At 42.1% G+C, this 20,996-nt stretch overlaps 1 protein-coding gene across 1 annotated transcript in view; it reads left to right on the forward strand.

Moving 5' to 3' along the window:
* Nucleotides 1–493: 493 nt before the first annotated feature.
* The window catches only part of scfd2 (sec1 family domain containing 2), an 82,366-nt gene continuing 61,863 nt past the window's right edge, over nt 494–20,996 (forward strand). Inside the window, exons 1-5 of the mRNA XM_088426228.1 lie at nt 494–801; nt 1,338–1,944; nt 2,498–2,666; nt 13,055–13,182; nt 19,187–19,362. Coding sequence (XP_088282354.1) covers nt 580–801; nt 1,338–1,944; nt 2,498–2,666; nt 13,055–13,182; nt 19,187–19,362 — 1,302 coding nt within the window. The 5' untranslated portion in view covers nt 494–579. The remainder of the gene's footprint in view (nt 802–1,337; nt 1,945–2,497; nt 2,667–13,054; nt 13,183–19,186; nt 19,363–20,996) is intronic.

Genomic DNA, 20,996 nt, shown 5'->3' on the forward strand with positions numbered 1-20,996 from the left:
TAATACATTTAATAATATGTATACAAATATAATATATAACTGTCACTTTTCAGGAGACTCAAAAATACTTTAACAAATAGCTTTGTATTGTAAAAGTAAGCGAGCTATTTTCAACAATTTAGATGGGATTAGGCCACTAATTTATTTAAAAAAAAAATCCACGTGTGTGTACTGACCCATCGTGCACATTTTAATCATTCAAAGCCGTTTTAAATCTTACAACCACCCTTTTAAAACACATTTTTAAGTACATTAACACATGAAACATCATATATACACACACATAATGTATACGTACATAATGCATAATAACTTAAAACATTTGACAAAATGAAATGAACACAATTCAAGATTCAATTTAAAACCATATCCAAAAACCATCTCCATCTCACTAGCTATACCAGTTCACTATCCTGCTGTTGCAAAATGCTTCTTTTCCATGGCAACGCGACTCCACGGATGTGACGTGTTATATCCGCGACACACCACCGACACGTCATCAACGTGTTTGTTTTCTTCGCAGCTGAGCTGTCACTTTTCTACCTCTACCAGCCGGCCGGCGTCTGTTTGTGGGCCGAAATGCTTACTCCGGAGGCGGTGTGGCACTGTCCGGTGCAAATGTGGGACCGCGTCTTATCCAAGGTGAACCGGGCGGTAGTCTTCATGGACGACCCCTGCGCGGAAGCTCTCCACTGGAGCGCCGGGGGTGCCGCCGCGTTGTTGGACGCCGGAGCCCGCAACGTGAAGCAGTTCTCCAGTTTCGAGTCATGTAGCGAGGACGAGCCCAAAGCGGTGTTTGTGGTGAGCGGCAATAAAGAATAACAAATAATTAAAATGAGCACAACTGCTCATTAGTTTACGCTGGGGAGTCTAAGATGAATAGAAGTGAATTTCTGTTTACAAACCACCCAAAATTGGCAGTAAATTAAGTTTATTACGCTTCTCGAAAAACTTGATTTGGGTTCAATCAGGACGGCAGATGTTGAGTCCCATTTGAATGAGGTTTAAATGTGATCAGTTAAATCAGTATTTATCCAAGTGGAAGAGTGTGTGCAAACGGTGCATACTTGTTCACCAATTTTTGAAATGTTTACTTCCCTTGAAAAAAAAAAGGGCAGTAAAGATACACGTCCCATTAAAACAGTCCTTCTCAAATAGTGGTGTAGTAGCTTCCCAAGTGGTGACAACGTTTCAAAGTTCAACACGTCACGACCACTTAGTTATCACACTGTGAGATACTGCGAGAATGATGTGGAAGAAATGGATCCAAAAATGGTCAATATACTCCACAAGGTAAAAAAAAAACAAGTTAAATGACCTCCTTTTTCCACCCCCAGGTGAGCACCTTGTTGAAAGGACGCACCGTCGACACCATAAAGGACATCATCTCGCTCAGCCACCTGCAGTACTGCGTGGTGGTCACAGCCATGTCCCACCCACTGCACCTGCTGGCCAACAACGTTGCGGCGACGGCGGGGGACGCGGATGGCGCCACGCCCGTCTTTGAGCAGCTGGAGGACAAGCTGTGCGAGTGGATGGGTGACATGAACTACACGGCCGAGGTCCTTCACGTGCCGCTGTCCTTTGCCCCCGTGTCCCAGCAGCTGCTCCTGGCGCCCGCCTTCGCCCGCCTTTTCCCACTGCTGCCGCCCGATTTGCGCGCCCTCAACGCCAAGCGGCCGGATAAAAAGCGTTTCGCCAGCCTGCTGGACGTGGACATTCATGCGCTCCCCGCCGAGCTGCATTTGGAGATCAAGGCGCTGGCGGGGGCCTTGAACGCTATGTTTGAGGCCACCGGCACCAGGGAGGAAAGCTTCGCCGTGGGCCCCATGAGTCGCCTCATCGCAGGGGAACTGGCGGGTCACCCTCAGGCCAAGAATCGAAGGAAGACAGCCCCCAATAAAGCCTCTATCATCTTTGTGGACCGCACCATGGACCTCACTGGTATGTCTCGTTTGTTTTTCAGATCGTGTAATGGATATAAAAAGTCACCTCTTTCAAATTGGGGCCCCGGCAGATTTTTTATTTTTTTTTTTAGGCCGATGCAAAGTAAAATTTCAATAACCGATTAATTTTTGGTTCTCTTAAAGACTGAGTTTAAATGGCAGGATTTTGTCATAAAACGAGACCGAGAGAAGTCTTTTCAAATTTTTGTCCGCCTTCATTGTAACCAATTACCTGAACGAATGAGTTTGAAAAGTTTGTTGCCGGGCAGATTTCATGGAGCTCAATCATACGATCCCATAGGCCGATATTTTTTTCGTCACAATAGTCTGCTCTGTATTCAATATAAACACAAGAAGAATAAATATATGGTACGAAAGGGGAAATCTGATATATAAATATTTTGAGTAACATACTAGGATACAAAACCAATGAACCTCAAAATTCTTATGATACCACTTCATTTACAATAGTTTAAACTACTTTAAAACTACCGGTAGTTTAGACTAGCAGAATGGTTTCCTCAAGTAGGAAATGATGCTTTGAAAAACAGGTGCAGTTGGTCATCAGGGGGACAGCCTGGCAGAGAAGATATTGACGGTCCTGAAACCTCTGCCCGGTCACGTGACGGACGTCCAGGTGGACATGCGAGAACTGAGCGGCGTGATGATCGTTCCCGGTTCAGAGAACTGCGTGGCACCTGGCTGCCTGGCGCAACCTCAGTGAGTCTCAAATATTGTTCTCTTTTTGTTTCTTTGGCATTTTTCTGTGACGCTGCCACATAAGCGCTAAAAAATGATGCTCATTTATATGTATGAAATTGGTTAACCTTCACATGCTTTAAACACATTTCATCTTACTGACGCACGTTTCCAATCGATCCCTTTATTTTAGAGGTGACACATAAAATAGAATTCTGAACCTTCCAAAATGTCCAAACAAACTGTATAATTTTAAAGTCTGCTAGCTTGATACTAAAATTAATGCACAATGCCACAGACAAAGCAGAAATTAGCATGGTAAAGTCTTGCTTACTTTAATACTCAAAGAATTTTCCATTGACAATACTAATAAATGCTAATCTAATAATAGTTGCACTAGTCTGACCCCTCATGCACTAATGCAATCATGTGGGAGGATTTTCTTCTTTTTTTTTTTTCACTTGAAATCCCATAACGCTCACACAAGCACGGAATTGGACCGCCTGGCACATGAGGGCCACGAGCGAGGTGCCAGCGGTTCGTACGTGGCCGGGATCAGGCCCGCGTCATTTGTTCCATTCCCGCCTCGCCCCATTCATGAGCTCCGAGAGGACGTCTTGTGGCTTTTAGTGCTTTATTAGTCCCTGGAAGAAAACATGGCAATGCACGGCCACATGGACGCAAACATAGTAACAAAGTAACAATTAATATATTAGTGATCAATTCTTCTGTATATTATTTTGTTGATTAATCAATGAATTGAATTCAAAAGAACATCTTATAATTTTCATTTCTTTTTGAAAAACCAAAACTGACTTTTTTTTTCAAATTGATGATGCAAAAAATAATTTTTAAGTAATTTTGTAGCTGATTTGGTCTGTAACATGTTAGAAAATCAGTCAAAACCTTGATCATTGTTTTCCAAAGTACAAGCAGACGTTTGTAAATGTTTTATTTCAATACCATACATATCTGCTTTCATAGAGTATAGAAGAAATCTGAGAATATTTCCATTTGAGAGACTGAAATTCTGATCTTTTTGGTCTTGAACCGATTAATTGATTATTTAAAAATAATTCTTGTTTAATTTGGTCCTCGATTAGTCAGTAGTCTTCATCATTTAACGATTACGCCTCCATTCAAACTCATATCAATTATTTTAATAGTACATCGTCATTACCGTATATAAAGGGATTGCAAAAAATCTTAATGAAATTTAAAGACATTTGAATAATTTTAGAATGAATAAGGATTTATTTTAAGTAAACAATGTATCGGTAAGTGTGTATCTATGTATAATTAAAAGAGATATTTAAAATAAATCGATCAGACGCTGTATGTCGGTTACTTTATATTTCCCAGAATCGCCATATGAGCGTTAGCTCTAGCATTAGCGTTAGCTTGCTTTTAAGCAACAGGGAGGCGGGATCAAGTCTAAGGCAAACACATTCATATACTAACTCACAAATTGCATTTTATCTTTAGTGTTGAGTGACCGCATCGTATTTATGTTATCATAAACTCCTCGCATAACCAAGCCAAGTACATTGTTGAGGACGTAGCGATGATTTCATCAGTAAGTGCGCAGTGCGCAACTATAATGAGCGAGCAGCGGGAGGGTTACGGCCGCGCATTTTGCACAACAGATGTCCCAGTCGAGCATCATCGTCGCAGATGTTCGCGAGGGAAAAACATGGCAAGGAAAGGCAGATTCCCCAATTTATCCGAGCGCCATGTTTGAGACAATGCTCTTTAATCTTCTCGTGCAAATCCTTTAAAAGGAAGCAGCTTGTGTTTACGCCGACATGCACGTTAACATAAAACAACCTCCTTCTTTTTATGGCGAAACTATTATCGTGAGGTTTCGCTTTGCCCCCAAACAGTCGATTGATTTTGGACTTCCATAAAAAGAAGACTATGTATTGATGTTGCATTTAAGAGGAATATAAACGCTTGATGTTTATTTTTTTTTTCTACGGAGAAGTCAAAGTATCAGTTTGTTGAAAATAAGGGAAACTATCGAGGTTATCTTTCCTAAAAAAAAGACCAACTTTGGATGTTGCACTTTCCAAAACAATAAACAGGAACTGATGTTGCGCTTTACCAGAATGAAGAAAAACTATAACCATTGCCCCTTGATTAAAGAACAAACATTGTTGCTTTTTTGTGATGTTGATTTATGTTTTCCCCCCTTTTTTTTTCCAAAAAGTCCAACTATGTTTTGCATTAAACAAAAAGAAGAGAATTCAAAGTAACACTTCCTCGAAAAAGATAACTACTATAATACATCTACAATTACACTTCCACAGTTCCACTTCCTTAAAAACATTTGTTGTCAAAATTTCCCAAAAAGACGACGAATGAATAATTTTCCTGCGCGAATCGTGCACTTTCTTTCCGGCCCTGTTGTTCAGCCTTCGCTTTCCACCACTCAAGCCGGCGGTCGTCTGTGCGTGGTTCGGTGTCTCTGCGAAGCGTTTCCTCCTCCTGGACGTTGACACACCTAATGTATGATTTGTGTGGTTATTTTTAAATCTGGCTGTGTTTTGATGAGGGGTTTTCTGTTGTTGCTAAAGCGGCTGAAACCTTGAAATGTTGCTTTAGCGTAGCGTGATATTTCCTTGGAGTGATTCCAGGTTATTTGCGTAGATTAGCGTGTCCTCCGTCCCCAATTACTTGTTGGGTGGTGGGTAGACCCCACACTTACTTTGCAATTACTGTCATATATTTTGGAGCTGTAACCTGCCGGGGGGATGGTTAGGATCCAGCAAGCCCGCCCTTGACCTTGCGGTTCTCCTTTTCCACGCAGCCGAGCCCCTGCACACCTACTCTCCAATAAACGCAGAGTTGAATAAACGTGTGCCGCGGAGTGAAGGTTTGTGGTGGGCTACCTTTGCCGCCACGTCTGTGCTGTGCTTGGCTCCGAAAGCCATTTCCTTGCCCTGCGCGGTGCGTCCCAATCCCATTGGAAGGGGGCACCGAGTTCCCCCCGACCTCGCTCCTCCTCGGACCCTGATCCTGCCGCAGGAGTTTTGTGCATGGGTGGCAGAGATCTGGTTCCGCGTATCCGACCGCACCCTAGCCATGAGAAAACACGACGAGGCAGCAATCTCCCTCATGTGCCTGGCGTATTTCGCAGAATGAAAAACACCTATTTCTGTCCAGCACTGGGGAACATGAGCTTGAGTTAAAAAATAAAAATACAAAAATGCAGTATTGGCGGCATGTAAAGCAGAGGTAGACATGCTAATGACAGACAAGCGCTAAGAGGTGAAGGAAAAGTGGCCGCACTCATTTTATGCTTCGCAAGCTATATTTAGGGGTTGGTGTGAACGTACTAACATAAATAAAGCGTCTTTCACGTGGAGATCCTGCAAAACACGGCAGACCAGAGCCTGAAACGACGTTCTGATATTTATTGTTCTTTGCACAACCTATGAAATGAGACGCTGATTCAGCCTTTGTACCACGGTGTATTAGTGTCCCCTAGTGAGGAAAAAATAATGACAAAATGAGATTTAAAGTCATCACGTTGAGTTTTGAAGTCGTCAAGTCGAGGTTTAAATTCATCGAGGCGAGAATTAAAGTATAGCTGTAGAGCTGAGAAGGAAACATGCATATGGCTTATTCAGAAAAATGTATTCCCCATTCAATGCACATCATTTGGTTGCTCATATTCTGACAATGCAGCTACATCTCCGCCCACAAATATGGCGGTCCACATGTTGTCTTGACTAGTAGGTTTCTGTAGCTTTTATAAGCTTGTTTTCATACAAACAGAAAAAAACAAAAACACATTTTTCATGTTAAGCTATATATAGCTTTCCTTCTAAGCATGCCATGATGACTTTAAATCTCATCATGACACATTTAAATATCCTATTTTTTTGTTGTTGTTAGGTTAGCCTAATATACTAATACTTTTTAGAAAAGAGGACACCAATTGTCTGTACTCTTTAGTACATTTTAACACCAATAGCGTGTCTTCTTTTTAGGAAGTCAGGTCAAATATTTGTCTCTTTTTCGGACAGTGTGATCAATTGGCAGCTTTTTAGGGATGCACATGACCCATCTGTCCTCTTTTTTTTTTTTAAGAAAGCTCAACGCCAATAGAATGACTTTTTACAAAAGTGCAAAATCTCACATTTGTCTTTTTTGTAGGAAAGTTCAAGTGTTACATACTGTACTGTAGTATCTGTGTGTTGCATGTGTGCCTTTAAGGGGCGTGGCTTACTGAGTGACACCTGGAGTCGTGTTAGTTTTGTCGTCTCTATCCTCCGGCATTATTTTTTCAGCTCTGGCTTTTCATTCCTCGCAGAATCGCTTAATGTTTGTTGCTTGTCTTTTTTTCTATCATAAATTCAAGATTATACCGAAATAGAAGTTTTATTAATTCGAAGATCTGTCCTTGATGGTATCAGCGTGGTAACATGCCAGCATTTTTTTTTTTTTTTTCACGTTTAAGATTTTATCACAGGGATTTAATCAACAGCAATGGCTTAAACTTCAGATGAGACCGGTATCAAATCTAAAAATCTTAGCCATCGTAATGTTGGACTCCTCCACCATGTGTGAAGCCACTGGACGTCTTTTACCTGAACAGATTGTTCCCGTCAAGCCCGAGATAACAGAACCTCTTTTTCTTTTTTTTTTATTTTTGTCTGTTTGATGCTATTTTATTGCGTTTCCACCAAAGGACACTGCGCATTTATTCCGAAAGAGCCGGATCAAACATCCGCACAGATAACGCTTCAGATCCTCTTGCCCAACTCCTTCAAAGAGCCCACGCTGTCGGCTTTCATTTGAAATGCTAAAAAGCTCCATCAAACTTCCTCCGTTGGTGCGGACAATAAAGCGCTCTTCCCATTTGTATTGACGATGATCGTAGCATTTGTTTACCATTATAATCAGTTTAAATATATATCACGTATTTTTAATACTATTTTTTTAATGTTTTTTATTGTTTTTTCTTTTAAGGGGGTAATAGAAACCGATTTAAACTGTGAGACCGGTTTTGATTTAAAAGATATGCCTATATTGGTATTAGTACACAAATTAATCAAGCTTGAACCGGTTTAAAAAAAAAAAAAGATCAAAAACTTATAAATCAGTATAAGTCGGATTAGTGTTGCTGATGGGCTTTTTTTTCATTCATTCTAAATGACTAAGATAGCGGTAGTTATCGGTAGTAAAAGTTTATTTTTTGTTTCCTGTTAATATTAAACTGACTTGTAATAATGCACGTCTTTGTTGGTTATAGGTCTTTGGAGGAATTTTGGAAATTTTCAAAATATAATTACCAATTTTATTCATTTGAAAACTGGGTGGGCATTTGCATCATAAGACCACCCAAAACGTCTCGTCTGCCAATCAGAAGTCGGTATTTCAGACAAACCGAGTGTCAAGTTTGAAAAATTTGAGATAAATTATTTTTCAGGACCATTTGACATTTTATTGGATGGGTATGTCCATCATAACAAAACCCACCATAAACATCTCTTATGCCTGAAAGTGAACAGGAAGTCAGGCATGTTTGTTTGTAGCTCACATTTTGGTCTCTGTGGAGCTCCTGCAAAAGAATTCGGACAAATCGACTCCAATCGGAAAGAGATATTCTCGACAAATCCACTTCATTACAAAACCCACTGACAAAACCCAAGACTCTTTTGTCAGAAAGTGAACAGAAAGTTGGAAATTTTTGTTTGAAGGAACTTGGACCATAAATGCCTCAATCAGAATCAGGTATGCGGATATGTCCATCATAAAAATTCTGACATTTTCATCTGAAGCAGACATTTTCTCCATATAGCAAGGCTCCTGGAAATTCCCGGCCTAATTGGAAGTAGGTCTATTACACAAACGGACATTAAATTGGGCGGATTTGTCCATCATAACAAAACTTTTGGATACATTTCCAGGTTTCTTAGAGCTCCTGCGAGGGAATTCAACTACATAAGCAGCAGTAGTAGGTATCTCAGACAAACGGGTGCTCACTATCCAATCGGTACCAAACCTGCTGATCGTTTTAAAGATTTGCCGCAAAAAAAGCGGTTGCGAAAGTCCATTCGTTGAACTTTCGTTTGTAGTCGTGTCTCCCTCCCTCTACTGACTTCCTGCTGGACCCCCCTCCCCCGGCCCCAACACCCCATCCATAAATCTGCCGGGTCATTTTTCTGTCGCTCTTGCCAGGACACACAGACACTCAAGGCCGGGGTTCTGCCTCTCATCTTCTCCCGTGACACATCTGTTGCACAAACTTCAGAGTCCTCCAGGACTTCTTCTTCTTCGCACATCGGAGCACATTTGCTGCGCAGGCAGTTGCCTTCCAGTTGCCGTAACGTGCGCTTGGGTTAGGAGGTGTGACGTGCGTAGGTGCTGACACGCTCCAAACCCCCCCAGAAAAGTTGAAGGATTTAAGCGCCGTGCTCTGAACTTTCCCAGCTGTCAACAACAGACAGGTCAACAAGCGTCTAAAATGAAAGGCGGCGTAAAAGCCGTGTTGTTTTTTGCAGGAGACTCGCGCAAACACATGTTCTCACTCCAGTTGCGGTTCCTCCTATGGTTTGTATTAGACCTTGTTTTTTTTTTTTGTTTTTTTTGTGTTCTGTTGTCCACTTCCAAAAAAACGCCGGAAACTTAATTGCGTGTCGCAGCTGCGGCAGATAGCCGGCCAAACGAGCAACGTTTTTCCGTCGGAGGTGAGCAGGAAAATAAAAGCTAATGAATCCCTTTGAGAAATTTGAATCCCGTCCTGGAGCGTTTTTAGGGGTGGTATTTATACTGGGTGACTCACCCGTGAATCATGACATGAACTTTTCATGTAAGTACAAGAGTGCGTCATACATAAACGAAGACAGTCCGAGCGACCCTAATGTCGTACGATCGTCGGAATTTGAGCTCGTGTTCAGGAAACCGCTTTTGTCAAATCACTTAAAAATGGAGTCAGAGTGCCCCCGCAGAGGTTGAGTTGGCCTGTATCACGCTGGGTGTTTTTCTTAAAGGGAGACAAACACGTTTTTTAAATTGACCGCATCTAACAGCAGCTGGCGTTAACTGAAGTTGTTACAGCATTATTTTAAATAAAAGAAGCGAGCAGACTGAACCATCGTCCGAGCCCATCTTTGTGACACGGGAATATTATCATGTAAAAGTCATGATGTCTCCAGATGATTCAGTTAGGAGTAGCAAGGTATGCGGCCGAGTGCTGCGGTTAGGGAACACGGAAATGTATTCTATTTGACTCGTTTATTAATTGCGATCAATCATAAGCAGTCATCAAAAAATTAGGTGTCAACTGTGCTTGATGACGGCCCTGAGCCTCGTTGTAAACCTAACCCGAGAAGTAATCAAGCAATGCAGATTCTAGCTAACTGTGCATGACTTCCAAAAACTGGACGGGAAGTAAAACTTGGAAGTAATTCGAACTACTTGCTTCCAACTTCCAAAATTCCAATCCCGGTAGTAGACATTGCTCAGTGAAAGTGAACCCTAACGCCGACTTCAACCCGAACCTATCCTATGGAATGCAACTTTGAACACGCAAAGTATCCCTTAACTCATTCACTGCCATTGACGACCATAGACGTCAGAAATCTGCAGACATTGAGTTAATTCTGCTCGTTTCTTTCATTTGGCTTTGTCTTTATGTATGATTTAATGTTTTTTTTAATGGTTTTAATGAGACCTTTTAATGAGACAAACGCACATATACAATACATAAATCCACATATACCCCGACGAAACTGAAACATTCTTCTTTGCCTTCTCACACACTTCCAGGAACAAATCCCTCCTTTTTCCCTCACGCCCCTCACTCATTAATGCACGCAGACAGTCATCTGTTATTTCATCACTTAAATATGCCTACTCATTCCTTCGCCCGTTTTACTCTATGTGATGTTCAGCCACCTTTATAGCACGCTCTCACACACGCGCTCGGCTCTTGGAGAAGGAGTAGGAGTGCAAGAGTGCCCCCTTCAGGTGGTCTATAGAGCACCCTACCCCACCCCCAGTGTTCCCAAGCGGAGCGTTGCTCACCTAGTTTGGAACCGTTTTGAAGTTCGGCTCTAAGCCCCGCCCTCTTTCTGACCAAATGGCCCAGCGGGGAAGGCGTCAAGGGGCGACGTGCGTGCGCGTGCGCGTTTGTGTCTGTGTGGTGAAGGGTTGGCACGGAGCCAAATGAGAACCATATTTCATCCACTTCTTTGGTCCTCGGGGAACACACGCGCGCTCAGATGTTTCGCAAACACGCCAGAGAAGACGACGCACACGTACGCGTCCTCGGACACGGTCGAGTCGGGGCCAAGCATTTCAAACGCGTTAAACATGCGGGATGTTACCTCACGACTTGCTCCCTTACTTGCCAAAAGAAAAAGAATAATAACCTTCTGCACAAATGAAAGCATGTCATCGGTCTGGACTAACGTCTGGAATTCCCCACAACTTAGGCAAGCGTGCATATTGTTGGGAAAGAGCTGATTTATATTCGCGTATCTTTTTTTTCGCAACGACTGAACACGCCGTCATGTTCGGTTGCTCTTTTTTTCCTTTTTTGTTTTACTCGCCTGTGAAGATGGCGGCCATCCCGATGCGATACACCCCCCCCTCGCCTTGTCCAGTCCTGAGGGTCTGGAACAGATTACATCTGATATTAAACACATGGCAGCAGTTAGAAAGCACAAAAGACGGCGATGACGAAGAAAAAAAAAGGCTACACATTTGTCAACAAGCTTCTCCCTCCCTCCCTCCCTCCATCTACCTTCACTCGCTCTTTGTTAGCTTCTCCCGCCGCTGTCTCGGAGTATTTCGTAAGAGAGACGTAAAAGACGGGAATCGTCTTCTTTTTTTTTTTTGTAGTTCCCAGACAACAAACTGTCAGTGCTGCAGGAACTCAAAGAGAAAAAATGTGCAATAAAGATTTCATTGGTGCTTGAATTCTCTTGAATGAGATGGAGTGCCTCTAGGTTTGTTTTTCACTTGGCTTTCGCCTATGACTACGTCTATTGTGAACCCACCAGACAGATATGTTTTTTTGGCGGGATGGTGATCTAATATCGGTTTTTGGTTCTCAAGGACAATGGATTCCATCTTTTTTTTTGCCAAAAAAAATACATGTCTAATGACAATACTCATCCTTATAAAAACTAATAAACTAAAGTCATAAAATGTTTTGCAAAGGAGTCGCTATACCTCAACTTAGCGATATGTCGCTTCATGTTCTAGTTATTTTACTCTTAGTTTGAAAAGAACATGCACTGTTTGTTTTAAAGGCATTAAAAAGTGTTAAAATACGTTTGCTGATATCTCTAGGACTCTTGTAAAATGTCACATACCCTCCAGGTGTACACGCACCCCCATTTGCAAACAACTGGTTAAGGAGATGGATAATCGATAATCAAGTAGATTCATTTTTTATTAAAAGGTAAAACTATTGGTTTCAAACTTAAAAAAAACATGTTAATTCAAGCTCATCTTTGTTGAAATGTCCTCAATTATATGTTTATTTAGTATTTTTTTTAATCTTAGACAACAGACGTATTTGTTTTTAAATTCTAACAAAATTATCAGGGAACTCTCAGTGTCATCAATGTTGTATTATAAAGCTAAATTAAAACAATAATATCGTCTCTGCCTTTGATTTTCTTCAGTAGACTGTAAAAACACATATGCAAGCTAACAAAAATTAGCATTGAAGTTCTGCTAACTCTGAAACGTTAAAGAAATGCTAGTTGAACATACACGGAGCAAAAGTATTAACAAACAGCATACAAAATACTCACAGGCATATTCTCTCTAGTGATTAGTCATATTTATATAAATGTTGTTATCAGGCAATTTATCAGCTAACATTTGATCATTTTTCCAGATATTAATCCCGGCAGATGTCGATAGTGTTGCACACGCAGGCCCTGTGTTAAAGTCCCATTAGCGAGGCGGATCAGAGTGTTCCTTGAGCAAGAAGATAAGGAAACCGGAGGGAGATGCTATCAAGAGGAGCTTTGCTCTCCGTAGGCTCTGACACACTACAATAGTATTAACATAGATAGAGAGAACATTCCAAATGTTGAGTCAGTGTTAATTCTGGCTTTTTCCTGTGCGGGGTCCCGCAGGGGAGTCAACATGCTCTGCCTGACAAGATTCAGTCTCATCCATTTTGTCCTTGCAGGCTCTCTGTAAAAAAAAAAAAAACACATCTGTGCAATATGTTTCAATGGAGAATAGCATGGGGCATAGAACAAAGCCTTGTGGGACACCACAAATAACGGGAACCTGTTTCTTAGAGTATAGCGACATAAAATACAATCACAACCATTTTGAAGTCGATACAAGAGAAAAAACAGATTTTTTAGGATGTATTTGGGTGTTTCTAACTAAAACTAAAATGTAACCACTGTTTTGATTGCTGCCAGGTCACCTGCAGCCCGTTCCCTGTGGGAGGCAATGCTCACTAGCAAGCACAAGGAAGGTGTGATGGAGGTGCGACGGCAGCTCGTAGAAGCCGCCAGCAAGGAGAAGCTGCCGATTAAAATGAGCATGGGTAGGAGTCTTTTCTTTTCTTTATGACAGTTTTTTAAGAGATACTCTTCTTATTTAGCCGTTTTGAGCAGTCTGTGAATATGTTAACTAAGCTATTTTTCACGCGTAAATCATACCTTTAAAACTGCATCTTTCCACTTCCTGTCAACTGAAAATGACAACTGATTATTTCAAAGTCCTCTTTTCATTTCTCATCACATACAAGTCATAAATCAGTCTATATCACAATAAACAATATCAGATTTATTTCGACAAATATTTTGATTTTCATTATACTATAAAATGAAGTCAAGTTAACCATGAATTGATATAAAAAACTGTTTATTTATCCACTTAATTTGCATTGTTAAATTAGTAAACTCTTTGACTTGCAACCCTTAAAAAAAGACCAACTAACGAAAACAAAGCTTTTATTTTCCTCCAAACAGCAGCCTATGCAATTTTAAAATTGCATTCTTCTATATCATTATGACTCAATGATTCATTCAAACTTGAAGACATATTTTTATGTTTTTTTAAGTCCAGGCATTTGAGCCCAGGTACTTACTATCCTGTATTTTTAAGCTAAAGCAGGTTATCACTAAATTATTAATAGTTCAATCCTACTGCCTGGTACTTAGTAGTCTGAAACTAAATTCAAAATGACTTCATAAAAATGGTCGTTGCACCACAACACAACTCTGTAGCGCCACCTACTGAGTCAAAGTCAAACCCCTTGCCCGGACTGTATGTTTGCACATGTGGCTGCGAAGGAAATGTGAACCACATGTTGCTGTGACACACACATACACATGAGACACACACACACACACACAAACGTTAGCAAACTTTTGTTGTTTGTTAATGAAGCAAAAGGAGGCCGAGGCGAGGGATAAAAATATGTGTTTGCACGCAAAAATTAAGTCATCTCATAAACACACACAAACGTGCACACACACTCACACACAAGCCTACGAGTCCCACTGTGCATGTTCACCTTTATGCAACCTTCTGACTCACATTGCATGACTGATGTACACACACACACACACACACACACACACACACACAGAACATTTGGAGTCAGTGTGAATGTTAGCATCTGGCACAAAAATGGGCAGGCCCTCGTTGGTCCCTCAGCTCCTATAATGTGTGAGGTAAAAAAGTGTCTGGTAACAAGCAGGTTGTGTGATGTGTTGGAGGTCACACACACACCAAGCATTCGTGTACACACACACACACACATGTATAGTGGTTTCCCTTTCACCGCTTTGTGCTTAAATACGCAATTTGTGAGCCATCTCGACTTTTAACAGCGATCAATGAGGTGGCTGGCCCCCGATGTAAAGATGTAAACAGACGCTAACCTCGGGGTTAACGTCGCCGTTTCAAGTCCATTTACCTCCGACACAAATCTTCTTTCGTGTGAGGAGCAGCGTCATAATACCAGATAGACCAGTCGTGTTGTGGGCCAATTACTGTGTGACGATGACCGCGTTAAAATAAGAGATACTTATTTTTATTATTTTTAAATACAGTTGGATTCCTTCACAAAGTTTGAAAAATCTACCAAAACAAACAGTAAAACATACCACGTGTTTTGGGCCAATAGGCACACTTAAAGGGGAAGTCAACCGGGAAATTTTCTCGACGATAATTAGCTTTACACGTCACCGGTGGTTTAAACATGACAATCCGATCATATTTGCGTTTGCGGTCTACGAATTATGCAGCAAATAACATCTGTTTTTACGCATCTCACGGGGCGGCCATTTCGTCAAGAAAATGACATCACAGATGCTCGGGGCTCAGGTAATGGCCAATCACGGCTCACCTTTTTTCTGATTTGAGTCATGTGACAAGCTAAGCTGTGATTGGTGAGCCCTGAGCAACTGTGATGTCATTTTCAGGCGACAGTAGGTAGATTTTGCTGCATGTTTCATATTCTATAAACCCAATATTAGTCAGAATGCGGTTTTTATATTAGTGGGGCGGAATAGAACTTGTTTTTGTAAAGACATTTTTTAACTTGACTTTCCCTGTGAATATCTTCAAAATTGACTTTATAATCAGGTGCATTTTTATGAAAGGATGTTGAATCTAGATGAAATAAAATTGGACTCATTTGCTGTACTCGTTTATTTTCTTTAGTATGGGGCGCAACTAATGAGTATTATAACAATCAATGAATCTGATGATTATTTTTGTCAATCAATGAATCTGATTAAAAAAAGGTTTTGATTTCATTTCTTCTTTCAAAACACGGCGGAATAGAAATAACCTTAGATTCAGTTACATATTTGAGCAAATGTCTTTATTTTTTTCCCAAATATTGGAATTATTGCAAACATTTTATTTCAGTGGAACACAAAGATAGAAAGTCTGCTTACATAGAGAACTACATAAATAGGGAGAATTTTATTGTAAGAGGTTTAAATTTTGAGGATTACGACAAGATTTAATTAAAGCAGGTCTCAAAACGATTAAGTATCAAAATAGTTTTTCGATTACTTCAATAATCAAAGCTTTACCTTAATACTGTAATGCTTCTTAGCCCATATATGGAAATTTCACTGTGATTGTCCAAAAAAATATGCTACATTATAATGCTCACGCATGGACATTTTCACAAGTCCGCTCGGACATTTTAAAATCAGTCATACAAAAAAAAACTCGATCATTCCACTCACTACGCAGAGCGCCAACATTCTTACAAGTTGGCTCGCGGTGGCCTCGACAGGATAACATTATCCACTGAGGCAACGGGAAAATAATCCACTTTCTCAGAGCCTTCGCTTGACCTGTCAGCTTTCTCACTGCACGATTGGATGATGAAATTCCCTCGCTGCGTTGTACGTGTGAGCGCCTTTGCGCGCGCATGCACTTTGTGTCCGGTGTTCGTCTTTTCGTCGCTTATGGGAACTTTTGCGGAACGGCTATATCATCATCGTCCATATGTCCTATCTGCTCGCGTGTGTATTATCCTGTGGATTTATTGGGGGTGTAACGTACGTGGAAAATCGCAGTTTGGCTCAATTGGGAAGTTTGATCAAGGTTCACGTGGGGAACGAAATGAAAACCTCATTTTTAAAATGAGGGGGAGAGCTTAAAACGGTGCTGTAATCGTTCACAAACCTTGAGGAATTTTGATTAAAACATGTCATGTCCTTTAACATGGTGAAACATCGCATATGTCTCCTTTAAGAATGAAAAATGAGCGCTTCATCTCCGAAGAACTGTATCCGCGCTGCCCTCTTTTAGCTTGTGATCGCCAATCATACGAATTACGGCTTTGAACGGGGGCCCCAATGGACAAGCGCGCATAAAATTTCCTTGACTTCTCCATTACTTATGAGGCTGTCCGGCCGCTGAGGTGGACTACAATTCAGCCCCCCAACAGCACCCCCCCCCCCCCCCCTTTCCACCTCCACATGTGACATCCGACATCACTTAGCATCACATTCAGCTCCCATTCACCTACAGGCGTCTCCAAGTAGCCGGACTAAATCATCGCTCGCTCTTTTGCCCTTTTTTCGCATCCCTCAAGACTTTCATCGTGGGTTCGGCCTCTCTCGCTCAATATATTTATAGCGCAGTACCGTTTTGCGCTTTAAGGCGGTGGGTGAACGGGGCAAAAAATCAAACAGAAAGAGAACGCTCTCAAAGAGCTGCTGTAGGTCACAGCTCGCGCCCGGACACTCACGTGGGAAACAACTCACCGATAGTGAATTCCGGTGCCCGAACCGAACCGAATAATTTTGCGGCGTAGAAATTCATACACGTGACCTGACTTTTCAGTTTTTCTTTTTTAATATGAGCCTCTGTGATGGTCATTCTGAACTTTTGTCTTGGACAAGGACTTGGTTTATTTTTTGGTAGGGAGCAGTATTTAACTCAGATCACATGTGGCCAATTGAAACACAGAGCGACGCCAAGCGTGAACTCATTTGTGATCTGATCACTTAGTGTAAGGTCTTCTACGTAGCCACACTTTCCAATTCTGTTTTTCTAAAATCTCGATACTTTCTTTGAGCGTCGTCCCGGAATGACTCCCACAGAAAGCTCATTAGCATAGATAAGCGCCGCAGTTCTTTGATATGAAGAACAGGCTTTCGCAAACGTGAGCGGGGGGTTTTGCCGTCCAAGTCCGATTCCATTGCACCGTTTTATTCGCCCATTAGCTAGTGGAGTTTAGCTTGGCCCTGGCACTGGATGCGTTCCTGCGCTTGAATTATGGTTGGCACGTCAAGGCCGGTGAAGCCGAGAGGTTTACGCCGCCAGGAGATTTTTTTTTTTTTTTAATGGCGGGATATGTTCACAATAGCTCTTTTCAGGCTTTCACACTGAAGCTTATTATGTGAAAATACTTTTAATTTCAGCACAATACTTGACCTTACCATGTATTGGGCCTCAAAATATATTTTTCAATTGCTTTAAAAGAGTTTTGCTAAGTAATCATGTCATTTAAAATGCCAGGTATTTTGGCTTCTCTTCTGGGTGCTTAACATTTGTTGAAAAATGTACAAACTGAATGACTGCAATTGTTGTAAATCTGCTTATGCATGCTAATCACTACTGAAATTATCATATCACTTCAATAGGAACTTTATCACCCCACAATCCATCTGAGAGACTCAATCTGCTTTGCTTCTGTTTTGGTTAGCAACATAGTTCAAATAGGTTTGAAAGATTTCTTTACAATATAGTGCTCTATGCAGTCCCACTGTTTTAAACATGTTTTCTGATTAATATGTGCTTATGAATTAAGCAGAAAAATGAGCTTGCTTTTCTCCATTTCAGAAGTGGCCATTTTGCTACTTTCTGTTGGTTGAAAATGACATCACAGTTGTTTTGAGGCGTAGGTAACCACCGAGGTTTTGGTCATGTGATTTCTGCAAGCTTAGCCACGATTGGTTGTTACCTGTGTTGTCTTGTCATTTTCAGTTGAAAGGCAACATGGCCGTCTCCTATGACAAATAATAATTGGTTGCTTTTGATGATTCCAAATACTGGGTTTGAACTTGTGAAGCCACAAACATCATTCTTGGGTTAACTTCAAACCTATTGAAACAGCTTTTTCCCAAGTACTGTAAATGCTATAAAACCTAAAAGTGAAGCAGAACAGTGTTAGCACAAATTAGAATTTGCTAACATGATTACTCTCTGATTATTAACATACACGATCATAATGACTTAGAGGTTATTTGTTTAAAAAGCAAAATGCAGTGCAGACTGAGCATAGAATCTTCCACTAACAACCCAGGCTAAAATTAGCTCCCCTCTGTCAGGCTAATTCACTTCAACGTACTTGCTTGACACCAAATTATACTACTTTCCCGACTGTGTTTTGGTGGCAATCCAGAAAGAGCACAAAGTGCACATAGGCGATCTTGTGACTAGAGAAATGAGAATATGTGGGCGATTTATGCATATGGCCAAAAACACCAAACCTCACGGTGGCCAAAGTGTTTTCTGAATCCATAAATATTCAGCATTCTGGACGGTTCCCGTCCATGTGTCCTGATGCCGCGCAAGTCATGTGTTTGGCCCCGCTAAAGAAAACACTGGCCGCCCGAGTCCAGCAGGAAATACTCCCACATCTGGTGCTGGTTCAGAGCATCAACATGAAGACGTGGCGGTTACGGGGGAGTTAATGCGTGCCCCCGTCCCCGTACCGCCGGGCCCCACCGGTCCTTCCCTAGTGTTGCTCTTCCCGCGTCCCCGCGCCTCTTCGCGGGACTCTCTGTAAATAATCCAAAAGCAGCTCGGCTTCGCAGGCATTCGTCACACTCTTATTAGCGCGCCTCCGTATCGCTTTGACTCGCTTGCGTTCACGCTGTCCCCCCCCCCCCCCCCCCCACCCGTCTATTTGTACTGCTACCCCACGCCGCCGTTCCCATCAGGATGCATTACCCGAATTGTGTGTCTTCTCGATCCTTGTGCCTCATTGTTTATTTTCAAGCCGCAACGTTGCGGATTGTGTATATGTTGCAGCGATAACGCCGTCTTCTCGCTTCCCCCTCAAGGCCGCGTGACCCCGGAGCAGCTGCGCTCCTACGCGCGGCCGTTCCGAGGCGACGCGGGGGCGCTGGAGGCTCACTGCGGGGTGCTCCAGCTGGGCCTGGCCACCGCTCAGACCCTCCGACACCCCCTGCTACCCCGCTTGGACGCCTGCCTGGCCTTCGAGAGGCTGCTGCTGCAGGTCAGTCAATGCTCACTGTTGGACAAAATTGAGAAATGTCCACCAAATCGGCCGATCGGACTCATAGATGATCGGTATCAGTGAAACCCTGAGTGGAACACGTCGTTGTATCACTACCACGCACTTTAAATACTCCAACCTGCCCTCGGTTTCAAAAGAGTCGCTGACCCCGATCTAATGTCTGTTAGCTTCATGCTAACATTTAATATGAATTTCCAAAGGCCGAAATTGGCATAAAAGTTTAAGTTTGTGCAAATTGTGCAAGTTTTAGATGTTAGTTGTATTAACTTTCAAATATCTGCTCTCAAACATCAAGAGCAGGAACAGAAACGTACAAACTAAGCACATCATCTCCTTTAATGAAGGTACGCTAGCTTAAAGGTAAGATACATTGCAAATCGTCATAGACAAGCTGAATAATATTACAATGTTGTAGATGTTACTTATGCTGACTTTCAAACATCCTAGTTTTATGCCAACATACAATACAATTGTTTGAGGTGATCATGGCAATTAGCATAAATGCTACTCTGCTACTTTGTTTTGATGTTAGGGAAAATGTAGTTTGTCATTTCAGTGTTGCAAAAAACACATAGGAATGGCATAATTAATCATTTTAACGACTTTAGAGGAATATTGTTGTCGAAATTCCCCGCCCTATGACTTTGGAGATGCCACTATGAGTAAATCAAACCATTAAACAAGCATAAAATTGAAAGTTACTTTGCAATTATCCATTCGCACCTTCTCCTTGGGTAAATATTTTGTTTGTCTCGGACTGGGCAGGTAAGTGGGTGTCTGCGGTTTTGTTCGCCGGTGGCTAACATGTTTTTGAATTGACAGTGGGGGTGGGATTTGGGAAAAATTTCAGATTCCTCTCCTGGTCAACAAGGTTGTTTGGAGGGAAAATATTCACATCCAGTAAATACTGCTGTAAGGGAAAAAAAAAAAAGAAAAGTCCACTGATGTTTCGAGGGTTAAGGGACTTGAACTGAATCATCCTGAAACTTCTTCTGCTTTTGCTCATCCTGGTCAGGACTGAGGAGCATTCAGCCGACTTAATCAAAGTAAATCATGGAAAAATAAAGCGGCCCGGCGCCAAAAGTCGAAATGTGAAAACAGGCTCGTAAAGACCTCCCGTTCCCCGGCTGTAGGCCGTGGCTGTTTTATTAAAACGAGGAGGAAGACTCCGGGGCTTAAAGTTCCAGCGTCCATTAACTCCACTTTGATCCTCGCTCCCATGGCTGACCGCCTGCACTACCTGAGTTTCATCTTTCTCGGCCAAATTGCCACGTTAGAAAATTTTAGCCCGTTAGCCGTGCTTTGTGCGAGAAGTTGATGTTGGCTTCCTTTTATTGCGGCATTAGGGGTAATGAGTTGTGTGTGCTGTGGTTTTGAAAGGCGGGGGCGGATTAATGGCACGACAACATTCCTTCCACGGCGGTCCGCGTGTGTTTGCCGCTCGGGCCGCTGCGGGTGCAACCGTCACCTTAGGGGTAGTCGGAGTTCTTTGGGCCGCGGGCCGTGCAACGGGCACGTCAGGCCGCCCGGGGCCATCGAGTTCATTGCCGGGCTTTGAGTTCTTCTCGCAAATACGCGCCGGCGTGTTGCAAAACATGAGCGGTAGCCAAATC

Source organism: Hippichthys cyanospilos, chromosome 10, assembly GCF_059441005.1.
Source record: "Hippichthys cyanospilos isolate Australia breed blue-spotted pipefish chromosome 10, RoL_Hcya_1.0, whole genome shotgun sequence".
In the NCBI taxonomy this organism is placed as follows: domain Eukaryota; kingdom Metazoa; phylum Chordata; class Actinopteri; order Syngnathiformes; family Syngnathidae; genus Hippichthys; species Hippichthys cyanospilos.